General features: G+C 54.2%; 1 protein-coding gene across 2 annotated transcripts in view; it reads right to left on the bottom strand.

Moving 5' to 3' along the window:
- The window catches only part of SCUBE1 (signal peptide, CUB domain and EGF like domain containing 1), a 132804-nt gene extending 111040 nt beyond the window's left edge, over positions 1-21764 (bottom strand). For both annotated transcript variants that reach the window (XM_059404574.1, XM_059404575.1), the window contains exons 1-3: positions 21677-21764; positions 17864-17995; positions 1115-1243 (exon numbers count right to left, since the gene is read on the bottom strand). In XM_059404574.1, coding sequence (XP_059260557.1) covers positions 1115-1243; positions 17864-17995; positions 21677-21764 — 349 coding nt within the window. The remainder of the gene's footprint in view (positions 1-1114; positions 1244-17863; positions 17996-21676) is intronic.
- Between the last annotated feature and the right edge of the window lie 2011 nt (positions 21765-23775).

The raw sequence follows: 23775 nt of genomic DNA, 5'->3' as shown, positions 1-23775 counted from the left end.
TCTAGAAGAGGAGAATTGGGACACAGAGACAGATGTGCACGGAGCAAAGGCCACGTAAAAGCACGGGGAGACAATGATCTACAAGCAGAGAATGCCGGAACTTAGCAGAAGCCAGGCGAGAGGCCCGGAGCAGATCCTCCCTGGAAGCCCTCCGAAGGAACCAACCCTGCGGACGGCCTGACTACAGACATCTTGCCTCCAGCCTGGGAGAGAATAAATGTCCATTGTTTGGGCCACTGAGTTTGTCACATCGTTACAGCAGCTCGCACGAGTCACTTCTCACACCATGAGACAACTGGCAAAATGGTGATAACGGGGGCCGGGGTGGGGCTGGGGTGGAGGATATCTGGGGGGCGTGTGATGGGGGCCACCGATTGCCCCCACAGGAAACCACATCTGGGGGCAGGGAGGGCTGCGAGGAGACACACCAGCACAACAACGCTGCTTTCTAATCTCTCCTTCTTTTCCTACACGTACCCAATTCAGTCCAGCAAAGCTTACGTTACTCTTCTAAATTCCATACAGCTGGCTTAAATCTATGTACTTGAGCCATGAGAATCTAGAGGTAGATGAGAATCCTTGTGATGGGTCATTGTGTTCCCCAAATCCAGATGTTGAAGCCCTGACCCCAGGACCTCAGAATGTGTTTTACCTGGACACAGGGCCTTTCAAGTGGTAACTGGGTTAAAAACGGGTTCTTAGGAGGGGCCCCATTTCAATAAGACAGGTGTCCTTATAAGAAAAGGAGCCGAGGACACACACAGAGAGGCAGAAAGAAAGAGAGCGCACGATAAACCAGCTCTAGGTACACCCAGATTGGAGTACCACATGAACACATAGCAAGAGGGTGGCCATCTGTGAGCCAAGGAGAGAGGCCTCAGAAAAACCACACCTGCCAACATCTGGCCCTCGGCCTTCTAGCCTCCAGAACTGAAAGAAAATAAATTCCTGTTGTGGAAGCCGACCAATCTGTGCCGCTGTGTGCCGGAGGCCCCAGCAAAGTAACACAAGGAACCAGAGGAGGGCGAGGCTTCCCACCGCCCCCGCACTGTAGGCTGGAGCTGAGGGACAGGCAGGGCGTGCTCAGCGAGCCGGGCACGGCCGTGTCACTCACCCAGGCAGTTGTGTCCATCATGGGCCAGCATGAAGCCGTCAAAGCAGGTGCACCTGTAGTTCCCTGGGATGTTGATGCACTCGTGCACGCAGCCCCCGTTGTAGTAGTCATTCTCACACTCGTCGATGTCTGCAAAACGAGGGCCGGGAGAGCATTCAGAGAAAGGGCCGGGGGGTCCCCTCTCCCCGCTATCACTGAAGCCACCAGGGTGTGAACAGTTCGGGGAGGACTCAGTAGGTCTCTGCTGAAGTCCTTGCTGGGTGCTGGGGCCCCAAAGATGGCAAAGAGGAAGAGCCTGGCTCTGGACTAAGGCCGGCCCCCTCCTCAGGGGGCAGCACGGGACGCCCTCACCACAGAGAATTCGGCAAGAATCCACCCCCAGCTCTGCCTCCCTCAAGAGCCTCTAGACAACAGCATGCGGGGACCCTGGAACCGGCTCTCTGCAGCTCATGTGAAAGCCTCCCAGAGATGGAGAGCTCAGGACTGCCCAGTGCGGAGTACTGAGTCAAATCAACCTTGCACGCCACCGAGAAATGTAACCTCTGGAACGAGAGAGAAACGCACAGACTCCGCCCAGACAGTTTCCTTCCACAGCCGCGCCTAAAGCCCGAGCTTCTAGGGCTCCAGAATCCTTGTTATAACAAAGGCTTCTGTCTCTGAACAATGGCCAGTAGCCTTTGTAAAGGTCACTCTTTTTGCTGTTTTAAGCCTTTTTTCCACATTTCCCATCAGGGGTTAAAGGGCTATCCGTTCTGGAGCTCCAGAGACTTGGAGACCTCAGAGAGTAATAGGAACGCACGACACCCAACGAGCGGCTTCTGTGCCCAAGTCCCGGGCAATCCCGTCTGTCATTCTCTCCTCACAGCCCGCAGGAGCTCAGGGAGGTGGGCACCGTCACCCTCCCTCCAGCTTCACACGGGCACTGAAGAAAGCCGGGCCCAGGGAGGCCAGACCCCCGCCCAACGGTCACACACCTGGGAAGTGGTACGAGTGGGATTCGAGCAAGACAGTCTGGCTTGGGAGCTCCTGGGGACCCAAGCCGCCGCATCTCTGACGGCAGCGAGCCAGGGACGCCGGAGGCCCAAGGGGAACCACCAGCTTGGCTTGTGGACCTCGGTAACCCCGGCCCAACCGCTCCCGGGGCGCGCTGTCTCAGCACACACCGGCCCTGACCTCCACAGAAAACCCGTGGAGGCAGCGAAGAGGAAGCGGAAGTGCCCACCTTGGGGAACCGGAAGTATCGTGGTTGGCGGAACCGGAAGTGTCGAACTGAGCACAACCGGAAGTGCCTCACAGGAACAACTTGTCCCTCCCCTCCAGGGTCAAAGAGGGAGGTTTGAAGCCCTGTTGCAGCTACGAGTGCTGGCCGGAAGAAGAGAGGGCACCGAAGGCAAGCCTGGCTGCTCCCTTAAAGGCCCTAGGAGCTGGCCCTGGACCAGTGAATAATAGGTGATTTGGTAAATGGAAGGATAGTCAGCTGCAAGCTGCAAGACACCCAGCTGCAAGCTCCCTCCATGCTGGTCCTGAGCCAGAGCTACACGCAGTGGAGGAAAGCCATGGGGGGCCAATTAGAGTCGCAGGTAGGAATGTCCATTGGAAAACTGCTCACTCAGGAGGTGGTGAGCTCCCTAACTCCAGAGGTGACCAAGCACTGTTCAGCTATCTGCCTGCCAGTAGAGGGGATAACTTCAGTGAAAAGGGCAGCACGAAAATGCCAGAAAACAGAGCCTGGGCTGTGCAGTCCGCTTCTTGTGCCCACCCTTCCAGCCATGACGAGGGGAAAACAAAGTAGCCCGAACCTCCGAAGGAAAGAGACAGAAGCTTCGGCCCAGCCCACCTGCAGCGGTCATCAGCATCAGCTGGGAAGCTGGCTCAGCTCTGCAAGTCCTTTGAATGGTTTTTAATCAGATTTAATATTGAGACATTTTATTTTTTATTATTTTATCATTTTTTAAAGATTTTGTTTATTTGACAAAGGGAGACTGTGGGAGAGGGAACACAAGCAGGTGGAGTCAGAGAGGGAGAAGCAGGCTTCCCGTGGAGCAGGGAGCCCGAGGCTGAGCCCGAGGTCGGCTGGATCCCAGGATGCTGGGATCATGATCTGAGCCAAAGGCAGACACTTAACGACTGAGCCACCCAGGAGCCCCAGACATTTTAAATAACATCGAAGGGGGATATAAGATTTTATGTTTGAAAGGGCACACAGGCGTAAGAAGACTGAGCTATTGATTACTTCTCATTCTCTGCAGCCCTGACCTTTTTGCCACAGCCCCAGATAAACCAATCTGACTGCTTTCTGCTTCCCACCCCCGAATCTCCCAGACACTCCAAAGGAAACATGGCCCGACTTTAATTCATCAGCCTTGGCTTGACTTGGGTTCCTTGTCCCTGTGAATATTGTTATCCTTCCACCCCTCCACAGACATGGAGTCAGCTACCAAAGCATGGTTTTTCTACAGCGTTACCATGGGTTCAGTCTGTCCACTGGGCACCCATTCCACCACCTGCTCATCATGGCCATCATCTCTCATCCAATCTCAACTGGCAGCCCCAGACCATTCCCTCCCTCATTTCTTCATGTAAACTCACGAATCCATCCATTTACATATGGACTCATCCACCCATCGACTCCTTCAAGCATGATCCATCTAAACATCCTACAAAATACACACAATTAGATTTAAAAATAAAGATGGTGGGAAGAAGAAAAAGAAATGAGGGTTTAAGAATAAGAGAAAACTGGTGAAAGTATACAAATACACTTAGTAATTTCAAAAAGTTGGCCACAAATATGGCTCTAAGCTGCCCAGAAACCAAAGCAAAGAGGAAATGCAGAGTCGCCACATCCATAAAATGCAATTAAACTGGTTTGAATGGTGGTGAGGTCTAAGAAAAATGTCTCTTCCCCTGGTTAGGATAATCATATGCCCCGATCTGTGTGGCACATTTCCACTTTATGCTGTTGTCCGGGTGTCATTATTGACAGCACACTTTTCACTCTCAAAATAACAACCTATTTGGTCACCATACCCAAAAGGCATTATAAAGATATTGCTGAATAATCAATAAAACAACTCTAGCCTTTTCCTTCCCGTGATACCCTATAGTATGGGCCACAATAGATGCCAGTAGGCAGTAGAGTGAAGAAATGTTCACTGCTCAGACCTCTTCCCTTAACATCTCCAAAGGATTTCCCCCAGATCCAAGCATCTCTTAGAACCATAAGTTCCTCTCCAACCCCCAGACCTGCTGTGCTACCACAGGCTTCCTAGACCAGCCTGCAGCATCTGCTCACAACTAACGCCCCTCCCCTGATTTCTGTGCGGGTGTGTTGAATTTTTTTTTAATCATGTGAGCCTCCTCCTTTAAATAAGAAATAAACACACAAATAAATCAACCCAAAAAAGTCTCTGCCAAAGCGAGTGGATTTATTCTGTTAAAAAACATGTTCATGAGCCACCAGGCTTGGGGGAGGGCCCACAGGCCCCCAAGATGCCCAGCAGGCTCGGACCACGTTTTAAGGACTGTTAAAGCCAGAGAATGAGGAACAGGCAAATGGGGTAGGGAGAGGGTGAAGGAATGGAGGGGGACAGAGCCAAGCTCTCTGGATGTTTATTCTTGAAGGACTATTGTGGGCTGAATTGTGTCATTCCCAGAGATGTACTAACCCCCAGTATTGTGAACGTGACCTGATTTGGAAATGGGATCTTCGCAGTTATGGTGAGGTTATGCAGTAGGGTGGGCCTAATCTAATGCTTGGTGTCCTTATAAGAAGAGGGAAATTTGGATACACACAGAGAGGATGTCGGGACAGAGAGGAGAACACCATGGTGAAAGGCGCAGAAGGAAGACGGCCACGTGATGACCACGGCAGAGATCAGAGGGAGGGAGCTGTGTAAGAGCCTGGTGTTAGTTAGTCCCATTTTGCTGATACAAAGCCTGAGGCACGCATGGCTGAGCACCTAGTCTCCCGGCCCCGAACCAGTGGCGGTGTTCGAAGGCAGATTCTATACCTGTTGGAGTCATATTCTCAGCATGCATGAGATGAACACTTTCTAAAAGGGCATCAGGTCCAGAAGTTATTAAGGAGGAAAGTGGGAAGGAGACATCATGTGTCTCATTGTTTTTTATTCCCAAGGTGTATACCTGCCCTGAGGTTGAGGGACAGTGACAGGGACCTGAGTGCTGGGGATGACAAGTCCAGCAGCTCACCCTAGCCATCCGGGCTCCTTCTCAAGCTTGGATTTTTTTTTTTTTTTTTTTTTTTTTTTTTTTTAATATTTTTTTTTTTTTTTTTTTTTTTTTTTTTTTGTTATGTTTTCAACTCAACAGAAAACAGCTTCCAACATCTCACAGAGCAGAGAAAAGCAGCACAGGAGTGGCTCATTATGGGATTTTTAAAAGCACACAGTGTCATTTTTCCTGTGTTAAGGGCAGCATGCACACGCGATCGCACAGCTGTGGTTGTGTGCCAACAGTAGCGGTTTGGAACGCGAATGGAATGAGTTTAGCCCTTTTTTTCATTTAATTCAAAATTGATTCTCGTTGCGCCATAAAATGTATATTTACTCTGTGGTGCCTGGGTTCTAGAAGATCGCATCGCAATGTGTCACAGCTCCTTCTTGTTTCATCTTCATACTATTTCAGAGCCTTTTCCTAAAAATCAGGACCGACTGCAAAAGTTCTCAAAATGAGGATTTTTTTTTAAAGCTGCCTGCTCTCCGCTTTCAGAGATCATTACTGAAAAACCTCTTCCTATGTCCCCTTGAAACTGGCATTTTTCTTGACATTCCTTGAAGACAGTGGAGACCAAGTGCTCTCGCAAAGGCCCCTTCCCTGGCTGGGCGCTAGCCTCTCTTCTTTGTCTGGGGGCTTTAGGAAAAACCGTGCACTCCTCAGATCAGGCAACCATTCTGGGAGAGATGTATGGCTTAGGAAGTTGAGTCCTTATTGGTGAATAAATCTTAATCCGGTTTGTTGGCTAATTACGCTCGGGGGAAGGTAGTTTCTCGGGCCGCCTAGCAGGAAGGATTAAGCCTCCTGTCTCCGGTGGCACAGGGTTAAGCTCTGGGTTTGTAATGATTGAGTAATGAGACGCGGCTCTCTGTGGACCCCTGGCAGGTTTCCCTTCTGCGGAGACAATGCCAGAAGTGGGCCCAGCAGTTAATTATGGGAAAGGTCAAAGGTCATGCAAAACCAACACACATCTATATACTTTTTCATTCCTCACTGCGCACAATGACCATGGCTCAGCCAGAGGGTGGGAAGGCCCTCCCCACTGCCTACCTCGTGATCCCCAACGACCATGGGGTCCGAGCGGCTTGCCAACCTCCCCCAGGGGCCACCACACTTCTTCTCACACCGTGCCCTTGCCTAGGGCTCCTTCCTCTTCACAGACACCTCTGACCATCTGCAGGCTGAGCCCCAGCATCGTCTCCTACCTGCTACCTGTGCCGATTCCCCGGCAGATGTGACTCCTCCTCGTCCTCCGGACCCCAGAGCCCCATAAATGGACCCCACCATTACTCTTGCTTGCCGTGTACCTGTCTTTTGGGGCTGTGAGTTCCACGGGGGCAAGAACTGTGTTCTGTTCAGTGTGAGCTTTAGAAGGACAGAATGTGTTCAACGAGAGTGTACACCGCACTGGACAAATGAATGAGCCTCCGTCGACCGGCACCCCTCTCCCCGCATGTAGACGGTATGCTGGCCCCTCGCCCATGACCACCCTGAGAAGTGCATACCAGCATCTTTATTTCATGGCAGGCGAGACCAAGACCCAGACAGGTTACCTCCCCTGCCCGAGATCACACAGCTAAGACAGGTGGAACCAGAAAGGGGGTCAGGACACCCGACTTCCAAGTTAATGCTGTCTTAGTCACAAAGGACCACATATTGTAAGATTCCATTTATACGAAGTCTCCAGAAAAAGCAAATCTGTCGAGACAGAAAATAGATGAGTGGTTTTCTTGGGCTGGGGAGCTGCGGAGCGATGGTGAAGGGGTGCAGGTTTCTTTTTGGGATAATAAAAAGTTTCTAAAATTGACTGTGGTGATGGGGACACAGCTCTGTAAATGTACTAGAAGTCATTGAACTGTACACTTTCAATGAGTGAATTTCATGGTATGTGAATTATATCTCAATAAGGTTGTCCTTATATGTCCATATATGTCCATATATATATATTTAGAGAAAAAGAGAGAGCGTGAGTGTGCACAAGCAGGGGGTGGGAGAGGGAGAGAGAAAGAATCTTAGGCTCCACACCCAGCGCGGAGCCTGACATGGGGCTCAATCTCATGACCCCGAGATCATGAACTGAGCCAAAAGTCAAGAGTTGGCTGCTTCACTGACAGAGCTACCCAGGCACCCCAGATGTTTACAGTTTTAAAAACTTAATGTCATCAATGCTATCTGTTGCACTGGCTGGGTCCCTGGCACTGTGCCTGGCTGCAGGGACAACACAGGATGCTTATTCTGAATTGACCTCAAATGCATCTGCCTGGTGTGGTCTCATGGCGGGTGCACAGCTCTCAAGCCTCAGGTGGAATTTTCCCACGAAACCAACCAGTTGATTATTCCCTTTCTCCCTCAAAAAGGCCCGGAACCTTTCACTGGGGGGGCTGTTCCCAGACTCTGACATCAAGCCTCAAGGACCTCAAAGCAATCTGGTCAAAGGAAAGCTGATCTGTCAGAATGTTCTAGATGGAAGTGAGAAGTTGTCCCAGGCTGCCGACTCAGAGTTGAGGCCCCACTCCTCCCCTCTGCAAATTATAGGTATGGCCATTCTCCTGTCCCCTTAGCAAAAGGCAGGGGAGAAGCCCAAACCACGAAGCCCCCTGAGCCCCCCAAACTGCAAACTCCAAGGGGCTGCTGCCCAGGCCCAATCACCTGTGAACACAACAGGAAGACACTCAGACAAACGTAGCTGCTGGAAAGCCTAAGCTGCCACTCAGAATGGGTAAGCAGGTACCCCCCAAGAGCTTCTCCGATGCCCCCACCAGATTTTATTTTATTTTATTTTATTTTTTAAAAAGATTTATTTAATTGACAGATCACAAGTAGGCAGGGAGGCAGGCAGAGAGAGAGGAAGAAGCAGGCTCCCCACCAGGCAGAGAGCCTGACGTGGGGCTCGATCCCAGGACCCTGGGATCGTGACCCGAGCCGAAGGACAGGCTTTAACTCACTGAGCCACCCCGCCCCCCCCCCCCCCCCCCCCAGATTTTATAAGGGGAAACCGAGCCCAGAGAGGGGCACTGAGGCTCTAAGCTTATCAGCAAGTCAGGGGCAGACAGCAACTTGAACCCAAGGCTCGACTCTCTGGGGCCGCCCTGTGGGCTCAGGCCTCAGGCCAACCTGAGCTGGCCCGGCGCAGTCATCTTTCCTTCTTTCTCTCTCCAAATGCCCCGTGCAGTTTCTCTCCAACACACAGCAAAGCAGTGGCAACTCCCCGCCAGACACCAACTCCGTTGCAAGTGCCTTACCCCTCACCATAGCCCAAGCAAGAAGGCTGAAGTTCCCTTATCACAGAAAAAGAAACTGACCCTCAGAGAGCTCAGTGAGCACCCAGCTCGTAAGAGGCGAAGCCAATACGGGAGCTCAGGCAGGCTGGTTCCAGACTCTGCCCTCCTAGCCTTGACACAGTCCTCTGGAGAATTTCCCCGTCTCCACAACCCAGGAAGTCAGGGCTCTTAGTCCTTGCTGAGGATCAAGCCGCCTCCCTGCCTTCTTCCCTCCTGTACCAACACCTTCTCCAGGCTGGCCCCCCAACCCCAAGTCAGACCCTGGCCCCAAGGATCTACCAGCCTATTGGGGGACCATGACCCGTATGCAGACAAGTTCATCTGAGGAGAGCTTCCTCTGCCAACACACCAGCCAGGCCCAGGGCCTGTCTATGGGGCTGCCAGTGGGCAGGGACTGGAGACTAACAGTCCAGCCTGAGTCCATCTGCCACCCCCAGAGACTAAGCCCGCATTAAGCACCATCAGGGCAAGGAGGATGCTTAAGACCCACCAGGGGGTGGGGTTGTTGGGGGCTAAAGGGACCTGAGATCTAGCTCTGGCCCTGAACTCTGCAGTCAGACTGCTAGAGCCCAAGAGGCCCACAGACACCCCACACCCCCGCCAGGTCACACCAAGCTTGCACCCAATTCTCCATATACCTACGCCTAGCTCTACTCCCCCTGGCACAAGGGGCAGGAGGTCCAGACAGGCGGAGGGTGGTTCCCGGAGGAAGGAGTACATCCCGGCGTGCTGGAAGGGAGTGGGGAGTGATCGATACCAGAGCTGTTATTAGCCAGGCCAGAGTCCAAGCTGGCTGGCTGGCTGGCTGCGCTCTTAAACTCTCTCCTCCCAGGACTGCAGCCCTGGCCCATCTGGAGGACCCCCTCGGAGCCCCTCCGAGGCCCCGTGACCTTGCCCGCACACACAAGCCCTCTGGCCCTCTTTGTCTCAAGGCCTTGGGGGAAGGCTGCCATCCCTTTCAGTAGCATCCCAAAGGCCGACAGGCCCGTAGTTTATTTTCTTAGAAATAATGGTTTTTTCTGGTTAGCATTCCTCAGATGGAAAAACAAATACAGCCACTGTAATAAGAAGCAGCCAAGAGGAGGAGAGAGAGCCCAGAGGAAGGGGCAGAGAGGGGCCTGCCGCCCGGGGCAGAGGCTGGGCCTGCAGCCGTGGGGGGCAGGGGAGAGACCCTCTAACCCTAGGAGAAATGGGGATTTAGAGGAAAAGGAAAACATCACACGCAGGCCCTCCTCTGCCTTCCACACACGCTCCCTCCTCCCACCCCTGCTCAAACAGACCCTACCAGGCAGGTGCCATTGTTCTGACCAGCTGGATCAGGAGCCAGGCCTCTGGAAGGTTCAGTCACTTACTGGACTTACTGAGTCAGGGGAGCCCAAAAAAGCCCTCTGCATTCATCTGCAGATGGCTTCCCGGACCATCAGAGCTGGAAGGAACGTCTGCTTTCCTGACCAACACCTCTCCGGGGAGCCTCTCCAGTTTCTTCCCTTTCAAGGCAGAGATCTGTGCTCTCTCTTCTTTGCCCCCGGGTCTGGTCTACGTTCTCATGGCTGCGCTTCCCACACTGGCTTATGTTCCCGTCTTTCCTAGTCCCAACTCTCCCACGGACCAGTGAGGTCACGAAAACACATCTTGGCCTCGGCGCCGAGTCTGGCACAGAGTAGGTGTTCAGCGAACATTCTCAATGCTAAGCTGAATCTAGCCCAGCGGATGCATTTTACAGATGGGCACACTGAGGCTCGGGAGGTGAACCTGCCTCCACTGCTTAAACACCAGTGGCATGACATTTTCATTTTTCCTTCTGAAAAGGAAAATTCCAAGCCCAATCTCTGCAGCAGAACTGGGCCCCCTTGGAAGCAACGCCATCTAATTGCTAGCTGACAGCAACTTGGAATTTTAAGTCACATTTGACTTCTTCCTGCCTGCTGGTCTGCTGGACTAGAGGGCTTTCATCTTCAGTGGGGCTCACACGTTAGCATGTATAATTGCACGTTTTAAGACTTGAAGAAGAATTTCCCCTCCACTCCCCCACCCCTGCAGCCCACCTCCTACTGCCTTTCCTGGCCTCCCAAAAAGCAGATTTTTATTTGGAGTTTCAATAAAGTGTGCAATAATAATGAGGAAAGTGACTTAATAAGGTCGTAGAGGTTATTCCCTAAAAAGGCCAATTGGTTTCAAGTTTTCTGTGGGTTTTTTTTTTTTTTTTTAAGTTTCTGATCTTAAACTAAACAGATCACCGGGTTTGTTATTAGGAGTTTTGTTAAAATGCCTAATACCATGCCCTGTAATCTACCTGACTTCAGTGACTGACAGGGAGGCGGTGGGGATATAAAATTCAGGAAGTGGCTATTTACTTTCATTACATACACGCTAATTTGTGATCTCTGATGCCCACAGGTTGTCATTTTTTCCACTTTGCATAAAAAAAGGGGAAAATAATATATTTGATATTCTGTGGCCAAAACAAAAGGTTATTTCCCCCAAGAGTTTTAATTATAGCATTCTGGAAAAGGCCCGAGTTGGAACTTGCAAGTGGAATAAACGACTTGAATAAATAAGTCTAAAAAATTAAGTACACATAGAAGGGGTGATGTACACTGCTGGTTCAGACTAAACAGTGATTATCAAGAGGGTCTTAGTTATTTAAACGAACCATTTGAGGGTGGTTTGCTCCTCGTTTGGGGCCTGGTTCTGATTATAAACGAGAGCTTTTAATTAAGATTAGTAAGACCCAATTCAAGCTATAATTTGGTCCTTTTCCTTAGCAAATGTCTATGAAAACAAAGCAATTAAGGTTAAATGAGTTGAAGCATTTAAAAGGGATGAAATGCCCCCTCCTCGTCCCTGGCTTGCCCCCTTAGCCAAAGGAGCAAAAACAGGCCTGACTAATTCAGACCAGGAGGCCAGCATAAGGGTATGGAGAGCTGGGGGAAGCATAGGCGTGGCTTATTGAAAAGAGGCAGGGAAATAGAATGTGCAAAGGTCCTGTGGTAGGAAGGAGCTGGCAAGTTTGAGGAATCAAAAAATGAGTGATGCTATGGTATGGTCAGGGAGGGAAAGGCTGAGAATGACAGCAGCTCAAAGGTATTAGCTGAGTGCTGGGCTCAGCCTGAGGGATGTCCTCTCTCAGCTACATGGATGGGCGGTGTGCTTCCTGCAACTCGCATTCATAGAGCCTGCCTCAGATGAGCTGGTGGCAGCAAGGGGCGATATGAATAAAGGAAATGGTCTCTGCAGTCTCTTCTGACTCCAGAGCTAAGGAACTCTTCCCACTTTGTTCAGACAGGCTGCTGGGGGCCTGTGCCATGGCCAGGACCCCATGGGTGCCTAGGGTTGGGTCTTGGCCCTGCAGCTTCTCAGCGGGGTGACCTGGCCAGAGATTGACCTCCCTCAGTCCAAGTACCCCAACCTCACTCTGCCACTGGCCTACACCAGATGTTCTCACACTAACCCCTTCTCTTGTCAGGCCTCAGCTTCCTTACCTATAAACCCCCCCAGAAGCTGGAGGCTCTGCGAGACTTTTCCTGGTGTCCCTGGGATTTATAATGATCACTCACTACCCACTGACGCTTGCTCTGGACCCAGCCCTAAATGAAGTCATGTGGGTCATTGCAACCCAGTGTCACAGGCGCTCTGAAGGAGGGATGCTCACAGCTAACATGGGCAGCATGGAAGGCTTCCTTTAAGAAGTAACTGCTGAAACTCACCCTCCACCCTTTCACTCAACAGATGCTTTCCAAATTCTGGGCCAGCCCAGCATTGGCTTCCAGGGGATGGAGCAGAACCTGTCACAAACACTGTCCTTGAAGAGCCCACATTGCGGGAGGAGACACAGGGAAACATAAATGCAGAGACGCATGGACACAAGCTAGGGGTGTGTGGGAGGGGAGGGTGACAGAGAGTGCTGGTCATCTGTAGAGCGTGGGGGCTCCCCTGGACGCCCCTTCCAGTTCCTTCTAACTACGCACGTCCATGAGCATACCTGGAGTCACTTCAGGATCTTTCAAAACACATATCATCAAGAAAACACAGATTTTTCCCAAGCCTTGCCTGGAGCCTTTTGGAACCCTCTGAGGCACCTCAGCCTGGTGACGGCAAGCCCCCTGTGTGGAAGCCTGCTCATCGTCACACGCGCACTGGCCACGTGGCAAGATGGCCTTGAAACAGTGATGAGAAACTGTCCTTGGACAGTTTCCTTGGAGGGGGACAGGCTGCCTAAGCTGCTGGCTTTGCTAAAGGGGTTTCATAACCAGCAGCAGCTTCGGGGTGAAGCAGTTAAGGGTATGAGAGGCTCAGTTGGCCCCTCGCAGGGGTTCCCATAACCTGGGTCCATTTGCTGTGAAGAACTAGTGAGCTTGTGGAAGCCATGTTCTCTGGGCACACTTTGTGGAGAATCTGTCCTCTGTGCTTATCACAGTGAGTGGCAAAGTCTATCAGATTTGCAGAATGGGATGCTCACTCCCCCAAGACTCCAACCCCAGCCTCCGCACAGCCCCACACCGGCTCAGCACCTGGGATGAAAGGGCCTGGGGAAGGAAATGGGTTTCCTCTAAGGTGGAAATTGCTGCCTGGAGGGGGCTGTGATCGATTACTGGTGTCTGCTCTGGCAGAATGGGGCAGGCTGTTTGCCAGCCAACAGTAGGTTTCATGGAGCAAAGGAAGGCCTTCTGTCCCTTGGAATTTTTATCATGCCTTTTTTGTGAATGGTCATTTGTGAATGGCCAACGTGTCTGTACATCTCTATGGGGATATGGACATACGCATATGGCTTATCTGAATAGTCCATGAGCCAGAACACCCCATTCCCATTTCCTAGCCATTTTAGATCCCAGCAACTGTTGGAAAAAGAAAAAGTTTTACCCCTTTTCATATATTGAACAACATTATGACCAACATTATCATGAGGCATCAACATCAACATGATGACAACGATCAATATCACCATCATTGCCATCATCACCACCATCACCATCATCACCGCCACCATCACCACCATTATCGCCACCATCACCGTCAACATCATCACCACCACCATCATCATCATCAACACCATCATCACCATCATCACCATCACCACCATCACCATCATCATCACCATCACATCATCACCACCAACATCACCATCACCACCATCATCACATCATCCCACCATCACCATCAACATCATCACTATCATCACAACCAACACCATCATCACCACCATCAACACCACCACCATCACCATCATCACCATCACCACTGTCACCACCACCATGACCACCATCATCACAGGAACAGCAGGTAAAGCTCACACAATGTGTCCTAAGTACCAGGCTATGTTCAAATGCTTTATGCAAGTTACCCCACCTAATTCTCACACTATCTCTGTGAAGTAGATATTTTTGTTACCTCTATTATATAGACAAATGGAGTCGAGTAACCTGTACGGTCTACATGGGCAGGATGTGAACCCAAGACATCTGGGTCCAGAGTCCATGCTTTGATCACTGTGCCCAATGGCCTCCTGACCATCTATCCCACTTCCCAGAGCAGAGAGCCACAGACAGCAGTATGAGAACTGGGCCTACCAGACCTGGGCTTTGGTCCCAACCCCAACAAGATCCCTGCCTCCTCAGGCCTCCATTTCCCCATCTGTAAACCAAGGAGGTGAATGAACATCTGGATGACCTCCAAGCTCCTTCAGGCTACCACTGCACGTGATCTGCCAGCCCCTCCAGACTTCAAAGCCTCCAGAAATCTCTGTGTGGTCCTCCTGGGGGAGTTGGTAGGGGATATTATGGCCCATGAGGGAACACTCCAGTGGGCTCCATTAATTCTGACTGATGCCTGTCCTTATGGGTGAGAAAAACCTCAGTGCCAGTGGAACAGTGTCCACTCAGGTCCTCAGAAACCCTTACAGAAGGTATAGGGAGTGAGTGGCCAAATGGTGTCCTCTTAGTTCTTGACCACTAGTCTCCATACTTTTCTTTTTTAAAAGATTTTATTTTATACTTTATTTCAGAGAGAGAGAGAAAAGAGAAAGAACACGAGTAGTGAGTGGGGCAGAGGGAGAAGCAGGCTCCCTGCTCAGCAGGGAGCCCAATGTGGGGCTCGATCCCAGGACCCTGGGGTCATGACCTGACCTGTAGGCAGATGCTTAACGACTGAGGCACCCCCCCCCCCCACCCCTGGGCACCCCAGTCTCCATACTGTTAACAGGGCGACTCCACAGGTAATGACTTAACCACCCATAGGACCCTGTTGATTAAGAATTTCTATGGATGTGTAATTTCAGCTCATGCAGCCTGACCCAGATCCAGAGCTCCTCAAGGAGAAGGGCTGGGTTGCACTGTCATTATCGCCCGAGGTGGGCTGCACGGAACCATTTTCAAAGGTCTTCACCATTGAAGTCATCATTAAATGAGTCTATTCACACCACCTCTGCCAGCCAGCAGCTACAGTGAGAGGTGGTGAGAACATAAGACAGAGAGGGTGACAGTGACAACAATGCCACTGTCAACTGTGTACTGAGCTCATACTCTACCCTGAGTGCCTATCACGAGCCGGGCACCATGATGGGCAGCCTTGGGGTTCACCACTTGGCATTTCATTCCATCTTCAGGAAGGCTTACGGTGAGGGGTATTTGGGGCCATACAACCAAAGGAGAAACCGAGGCTTGGGAGGGCAAACGATCACCTAGACTTTCACGTTGAAGGTGGGCTGCAACCCAGATTCCCGCCCAGGGGCTGGGCCTGTTCTTGCTTTCCTCTGCCATTAGACAGGGTGGAGAGGACATTGTGACCAGAGCAGGTCCTCCCACGGCCCCAGCACACCCCCTTCCCTGCTGCCCGCACAGCCCCTCTGTGGGCAGTTTCTATCTATGTGGCTCCTCACCTCCAGGGAACTCCAGTCTGGGCAAAAGAGAGCCAACTCAGACTAAACATTTTCTGCACACCCATGCTACGCCAGGCTCTGCCCCCCAGAGCGGGGTAGATGGGGACAAGCCTGAAAGGCAGTTTGGGCACTCACTGTGAACCCAAGTTGGACAGCTGCTGTGTGGTGGGCCTCAATGCTGAGCCCATCGCCAGCCCTCAAGTGGGCTCACTGTTCAGCGGGAGAATAAGACACATAATTATATCCAAAGGTGGAAGTGCTCTGAGTGGGGGAACAGGGTGGTGCAGTCAGTTAAGGGTCTGACTCTTGTTTTCAAAGCTCAGGTCATAATCTCGGGGTCATGAGATCACTTCCCCCCTCACCCCCATCTGGCTCTGTGCTCAGGATGGAGTCTGCTTGACATTTTCACTCCCTCTACTTCCCCCCAAAAGAAATAAATCTTTAAAAAAAAAAAAAAAGAAGTGCTATGATGGAGAAAAGCACTCAATGTGGCTGTGTGTGTGTGTGTGTGTGTGTGTGTGTAACTGTGTAGAAGCAGAGGTATCAAGGAAGGCTTCCCAGAAGAGGCAAATCTAAAGCCTGATTAGGAATTGGCCAGGACACAAAAGGTAGAAAAGGAGCTCCTGGTAAGGGGAAGACCTGTGCTGAGGCTCAGAAACATGGAGCGGCCTGGTGTGTAGGTGTGCGGCCAGGACATGAGGGCCATTTGGGGTTTCAGGAAGTGAGGGGCAGAAGCCAGAGCCAGACTAGTGAGACATGGAGGCCCCTGGCATTTCCAGAGGCACATTCACAAGCCTCCGCCTTTCTCATTCTTACCCTGAGCCAGCGAGTCTAACCCCCAGCCTGGGCTCAGGCAGAGTGGAGAGCTAAAGCTGGACTCTGGAGGACGTCAGGGAAACAGGCAGAAGAAAAAGTGTGGGCCTCCAGGCCTGGGGACAGCAGAAGGGACCCTAAGGAGCTGGGCTGGAGTAGGAACAGGCTGGGTCAGTGGCTTAAACAAGCAGAGATAGAGGGCTGCCCTTGGCCCTCCCTTGTCAGAGCACTGGGCCTGGAGCAGGGAGCAGAGAGTCAGAAAACGGCCACGTTAGAGCCTCACATGTGCCACTTGGAACCTCCAGGCCCTGCCAGCAGGGGGGCCAGCCCGTGCCACCAGGCTCTTTGCTCATGACCTGGTCTACCTGACTCCAGCCAGGCCTTCTTCCAGAGGTCTGTGGGTATGCGCCAGCTCCCCACTCAGGCTTCTGGGCCCCAATCAAGGCCAGAGATGTGGCCAAACCAGGCACGATCCAGACCACTGCCAACTGCCCAGCACTCAGCCCTAAGAGACACCAGCAAGTGAGATGGATGAATCATGTCAGCGTTCCAAGAAGGCATATCTGCATCTCCCACAAGCTCCAGCGCCTGCAAAGCTTTAAAGAGAAGGAACGGGCCCCTATCACACTCTCATGGGTCGTTTACTTAATAGAATTTCGTGCTTTGCGAAAGTAAGCTGGCAGGGCATGGGGAGAAGCAAACAAGAAGCTAGGGAGCCATGGAGGGGGAGTCCAGGGTCCTGGGGTTCAGTACTCGCCATGCCCTGTGGGACCTGGGGGCTTGTTTCTCTTGGGGCCTCAGCTTTCCTCATCTGCAAAGTGGAGACAGACAGGGAAGATTCGGAGCAATGATTCTCAGCCAGGTATGCATGCGGGACACAGAGAGAGTGGCTTCCAGCTCCCTGATGATGGGGTTCTCCAGAGCAACACAGAATGGCCACATAGTCCCTCCCTGACACATGCTCCCCTGAGTTCCATCCCGCCTGGGGAGTCCTGCTTTCAAGGACAGCCAAGGCTGCTCCTCTCTCTCTGACTTTCAGCTTGCCAGGGAGGGAGTTTCCAGCACCAGATAGTCAAACCCAAATCCCAGGTGCAGGGAAGAAAGGCTGGCAGACAGACAGACAGACAGACATGGCACAGATGTATGTCTTCGCCCAAGCTCTCGTACCTGAGCCAGCCCACGAAAGCTGTGGCTGGCTACTAAGCAGGTCCTTTGGGGAAGCTACAGCCACATGGGGTGGGGTGGGTGGTTTCGAAGTTAGGGACCTGGGGAGGGTTACCCCAGGCCTTTACCCCACATGTAGCCAGAGACAAGAAGGATGAACGTGCCAGTCAACACTTCATCTCATTTAAAATAAAACAAAAGTTTCAATTCCCAGGTGAGTCAAGTACCCTGTGACTCCAGATTCCTCCCTCCAGGGAAGCAGCTTAGCTTCCCAAGAAGCCCCCGGCTCCCTCCCACGGCCGAGGGAGGCCTGTGCTGCTGGCACGCCACGGGGTGGGCATCGGCCCCGGGGTCCGGCCAGGAGGGCCAGGCTGGGCTCACCTTCACACTGCCTGCCTTCCCCTTTGTAGCCCGGCTTGCAGAGACATTTGTAGGACTTGGGTGTGTTCTGGCAGATGGCATCGATGTGGCAGTCATCTGTGCCCTCTGAGCACTCGTCCACGTCGGCTGGCCCTGGGGTGGGTGGGGGAAACAACTGGTGAGATGTGGTCCGGTCGGAGGGGGTCGGAGGGGGTCGGAGGGGCAGACCGCGGTGGCTGGGGGGCAGGGAGCTCCTTCTGCCCTCTACCTTCCATTGATCGCTGGGGTAATTAACAGTAATAGCCATCACACGACAACCCGGCGTGACGAGTGGTGACTGGTAGCATTTTGGGGGCAGCTACTCTGTGGCAGACCCAATGCCCCCTGAACGTGGCCTCCCATTTAATTTTCACGACGGTCCTATCAAGTTGATCCATTACTCCCGCGGAAGAGATGACAAAACCGAGGCTTAGGAGCACCGCCAGGAAAGCCTCTCTGTGTGTCTCGCTCTCCCGACAAGCACCATCCCTCCTCCACTCTCCTTATTCTAGAATTCAGAGCCAGAAGGGCCTTGGAGGAATTTAAATCTATCCCCTTTGGGTTACAGTGGGGGCGGGGCGGGGGTGGGAAACCAAGGCTCGAATGGAGCCCAGAGCAGCGGCCAAGCCAGGAGGCCCAGGGTGGGTGATCTCACCCTGCTCAGCCCCAAGGCTGTGGAAATCGAGGATTCTTCACCCAGTTTCCAGGCCTCAGACTGCAGCGGCCAACCACAGAGCCACACCCTCAGCAGGGCTGACCCAGCTCACCCGGGGTCCTGACCTCCCCATCCTCTCTCCTCTCCACATTAGACACCTACGACCTGGCTCTCAGATCCCAAATTCCAAACTCAAGTTCAGTCTAGGTTTTGAGGGCTCCTGGCACTCCCCACCTCCCATCCTAACTCGCACACTCACACCTTCGGTCTGGAATAGCTGTTGGCCGAAGTAGAGCAAGATAGATCTTGAGTTTCTGTCTCTCTCTCTCACTCTCTTCCACATACACACACATAGCACGGAGCTCAAACAGGGAAAAGGACCCTCGGGACACGGGATAGCACAGCCAGAAGAACTTTAGTTATAATCTGGGTTACAGATGAGAAAACTGAGGCCCAGAGAGGTCTGGTGTAGGTCAGTAGCTCATGAGGGGCAGAGACTAGAGCTCAGATCCAGAGCTTTCTATGGGCCGTGTTACTTCCAGCTAGCCACGAATAAAATACAGAGGGATGACAGAGAGAAGGCCCAGACGGGCAGCACAGGCAATCCTCAGCAGCTACTCCAAAGGCAGTCACCCAAGGGCAAGGCTGGGGAAGTGCTGGAGAGACCTCCTCTCTTCCTGACCCCAGCCTTCCCCTAAACTGTCTGGTTCTCAAGACTGTCCGATCTGAATTACTCCCCTGGCTGGCATCAGGGTTCTAAATCTGTGTGTGTGGGGGGGTCTCTCTAAAAGAACAAAGCTCCTCTCTAAGTGTCTAAGGGCCGCAGCCTCCCGCAAAGGAAGAGAGGCATCAACAAGGAGCCTAAGAGCAAAAGTTCCCGCCACAGGCACGCACACGCACGCACACACACGCACATACACATGCATGCACACACACAAACACACGCACACACGCGCACACAGCAGGTGGTGCCACTTTTCAGGGTGGTCGTATCTGATCAGGTCAGCAGCCCGTCCTCTACAGCTGCCCCAAGGAAGGTGGAACAGGAGCCAGGAACGGGCCAGAGCCAGCCACCAAATGGTCAGGGACCAGTGGGAATGTCAGACCAGCAGAGCATCCCCTTCTGGGGAAGTGCCAACACAGGCCACCCCCACGCAGGCTGAGCCCGGCCTCCAGAGCAGGAAGCCAAAGGCCAGGGAGGGCCAGTCTGCATCCTTCCACTGGGGAGGCCTAGGGCCACTTCTAAGATAGGACCAGCAGGGAAAACGGGCCACAGATGCACATCCCAAGGGTCAGTGCACAGAAATGAGGGAAGGGAAACTGCCTGGAGTTCTGGAGCCCCTTTTGCCCCGTATCCCTAATCTTTGACCCAGGCAGGTAACCTCGTGGGAAGGGAAAGGGATGAACCTTAGCCATGGGACTGGTGCGGGGTGGGGGGGCGGAGAACACCTCCCCACACATCTTCTAAACATGTCTTTAGGTAGGGGCTGGGGAGAGGGAGAGGAGCCAAGGCCATTTGTTCCCCTGGTCTGACCTTGCTCCCTGCCCAGGGCTGGGGACTCCCTCCAGAGGGCAGCCCAGCCCTTCCTTGGCCTCCTGCTGCTTGCTTTGACTGGTTTGTGTCACAGCACAAGGCTTTCAGGGAGTGGGACACACACTGAGGAGGGACAGAGAGGTAGAGAGAGGCACACGTTCAAATAGCCAAACAAGGGCAAAGGATCCTAAAGTCTGAGAGAGACACCCACAGCCACGATGGGGGCTGAGGGCCGCAGGGCCCAGCCTCCAAGGGCTCCAGCTGCGGGAAGAGTTTAAATGCCTGGCATCCTCAGGGAGCAACTCCCAGGAATAGATTTCTATGCCACCAAACACAGACTTTGGGGAGCCCAGCATGGTAGCTGGGGGGAGGGGTGTCCAGAGAAAGCCAAGGACAGCAGAAGCAGGCAGGATACCCCCCCCCACCCCACCCCTCCAGGAGAGAGGGAGGAAACTCCTCCGGAGCAAGCTGTGGGAGGAGACACTGCTTCCCGCTTTGTGGGAGCACCCCTGCCAGACAACCAGGAGAGTGGGAGGGTGGGGGGAGAGGGTGCTGGGGAGCTCCTGTGAAATCCTGCCCCTTTCCCCTGCGCTGCTAGCCTCTTCTGCCCTGCCCAAACCATGCCCCAAATACTTGGGATCCGGGATGATCCCTTTCTTCCTTCAGTGCCTCTTGCCTCCCTCTCCTGGGCCTCCTCCCCTCGGTCCCAAGCTTCGGCTCCCCTCCCTCTGGTTCCCACCCATCTCCTTTGCTCTGTGTCAGTCCCTCTGCCCCTCCAGTCCTGTCTGACTGTCTGTCTGCCCGTCCCTCTCCAGCCACGTCCCCTTCTGTCTTTCCCATGCGTCTGTCTTGCTCCCTCCCTATCCCCCACCCCCAGTCTTCTCGTCTCTTTCTCTGCTCATCTCTCTCTCTCCCCATCCCTTAGTCCGTGCCTCACATCTCCCTTTATCTGTGTTTTTCCTTCCAGCTGCCCGTTTGCCTCCTTCTCTCTCCCTTGGGTTTCCTCCTTCCCCTCCGGTCTTCTGTTCTCCCTACTCTCCGTGTCGGTCTTTCTCTGGGATTCTTTCTGCGTCCTTTTGTGTGTTCCCTCCGTGCCTCTTTTTCCGTTCGTCGGTCCCTCGACCCACCGCCTCCCCCCATCCCCTTTCTCTCTAGGTCAGTCCTTTGCCCCGGCTCCCCTCCTCTCCGTCTCCCCTCTGGGCCTTCTTCCGCCCGCACGCCCCTCTTCCCTGGGGGAGCGCCCGTCGGGCTCCGGGGTCCCCACTCCCTCTCGCCTGCGCTCCGAGCGCCGGGGCTCCCCTCCGCCGGTCGTCGCGCTTTCTTTCTTCCTCCCGCCCTCGCACTCCCTCTCCCGGGGGCCCCAGCCCGTCCCGCCCCTGCTGCGGCCCCGCCGGGTTCCCGGAGCCCCCCACCCCCCACCCCCGGGCCGCCGGGCTTCGGGGAGGGGGCGCCCGGCGTCGGCCCCAGAAGTTACTTTGCGAAGAGGCGGGGCGGGGCGCGGGGCCGCGCGGGCTGCAGCCCCCTCGACGGCGCGGGGCGGGGGCCCACCCGGGACCCCGCCGCCGCCCCGCGCCCGCCGCCCGCCGCCCGGCCGCTCGGGGCTTACCTGGGAGCCCGCTGCCCCCCGCCAGCCGCCCGCGCGCGCCCAGGGCGAGCAGCACGCACAAGTGCCAGCGCACGGCCGCGGCGCCCATGCTCGCTGCGAGCCTGGCCGTGCCGGCCGGGCGTGCGGGCGTGCGGGGCGCGGGGACCCCTGCGACCGGCCGCTCGGCGAGCGCTCCTGGCTGCTGGCTCCTCCGCCACCGCTCGGGCTCCCAGCCACCGAGCCGGCGCGGCTGACGAGCTGACAGCCGTGCGCTCATTGGCCCGCGGCTGCCGGGGGCGGGGCTCTGCGCGCGGCCGGCCAATGGGCGCCGGCCGCCGGGCCGCGGGGGGTGGGGCGGGCGCGGGCGTCGGGGGCGCCCCCTCCCCTCGGAGCTGGCGGCAGGTTGTGGGGTGGGGGCCGCGACCCGCTCCGGTGGCCGCGGGATGCACAGTCTCCGCCGGGCTCGGGCTCGCTCGGAGGCTGCTCCCTTCCCCGGCCCCTACCCCCAGCCCGCCGTGTCGAAGTCGTCGAGGGTGACCAACCCCTCCGGGGGCAGCACTCCCATCTCTCCAGCACGCACACTCTAGGGAGGGGAGGGGGCCTGCCCAGCGGCCCTCAGAGGTCGAGAAAGGCCCGGAGACATCCATTTGTAGTGGAAGAAATAGGAATGCTGAAAGCAGAATTGTGCGCTCACCCAGCGGGGTGGTGTTTATTGAGAGTCTACTGTGTGCGCAGCGGGGGCCCTGCAGCCAGAATGAGCCAGAAGGGAAAGAAGGGAAAGAAATCCTGAGGTTCGATTAAAAATCGACTTTCAAAACAAACTTTTTACCACTCCCCAAAGGACAATGGCTCGTAAGTGTGCTTGTCATAGAACAGCCGCAGAATCCGCATCCAGAAAGTTCCCTGACGGCGGACAATGTCACTTTGCAGGCAGTCCCGGCCCACGGTGCACCCCATCTGCGGGCTGACCCCCTAGCCCGCCAAGTTGGATGCTCTGAGTATTCAGGGCGGGGGGGGGGGGGGCTCTGCAATGACAGCCCTGGGCAGGCAGGTGATGGGCTGGGGGCTGGAGGAACATCACGGTCCTTCCACCCAAACACTGCTTCGGCCTGCTCTGGGATCTACACCTGACACTTGCCGGCCTTTGGGCCTGAACCCAGACCCCCCGCCCAGGAGGCACAGCTGGAAATAAATGGCCCCTCTCAGCCCCAGGCAGGACGCTTTAAGGGAAGAAAGTTCAGCAAACCCCAAGGCCCATCTCCTTGACAACCACCAATAAGAGCTTCTTTTTTCTTCTCCTGCTCTCCAGGCCCAGCTCAAAGACAAGACTTTCCTCTTTTTGTCCACTCTGCCTGGCTGGGTCTGCGCCTGCCTTTCCTTTCCGTACTGGCTCCCTTCCCTGCCCCCAACACACACGCTAGCGCGCGCGCGCGCGCGCGCGCGCGCGCGCGCGCACACACCCCCCCCTCCCAACACACATCTTCAGGCATACAGACACGTGTTCTCTCTCTCTCTCTATCTCACACACACACACACACACATGCATGAACACACTCTCACAAGGCCTTCTGTAGACAATCACTGCTGTTCTGGAAAGTTAAATCTGCATCCAGACACCCATACTCCCAACCTGACGTCCTATCACAAATAGCTCATGGCACTGGCCTGGTGGCTGAGGCAAAGGGTCCCCAAGATGGGGGGACAGGAAAGGGCCAGGTATGGCTGTCCAGGATGGGAGGGAGGTGCTTCTCTCTGCCTCCTCTAAGACTTTCCCTCTGCATGGTCAGTCCTAACTGGTGGTTTAATTTGGGAAGACCCCCTTATCTTTATAGGCTTTATTTTGTCCTCCTCCCAATTGTGTGGTTTTGGGTTTTGAGGGGGAGAAAGTGCCCTTAGAAACACACAGTATCTTGTGCATCAGTGACAAGGGCAAGCAATGTGAGTTTGATGACGAGGTAGGTCCTTTTTGGGAGCTTTAACTGACCATAAACAATGCCTTTTGAATGCCTGTTCCTTGGCCAGGTGTCTTCCAAGCTTGACAGCAGCAGGCTCTGTCCCCCTAGATCAAGGAGGGAATGGATGCACAATCTTTTCAGATTGTGACCCCCACAATCTGAGGG

This window comes from Mustela nigripes, chromosome 6, assembly GCF_022355385.1.
Source record: "Mustela nigripes isolate SB6536 chromosome 6, MUSNIG.SB6536, whole genome shotgun sequence".
Classification (NCBI taxonomy): domain Eukaryota; kingdom Metazoa; phylum Chordata; class Mammalia; order Carnivora; family Mustelidae; genus Mustela; species Mustela nigripes.
This window is presented reverse-complemented; position numbering and strand designations above follow the sequence as displayed.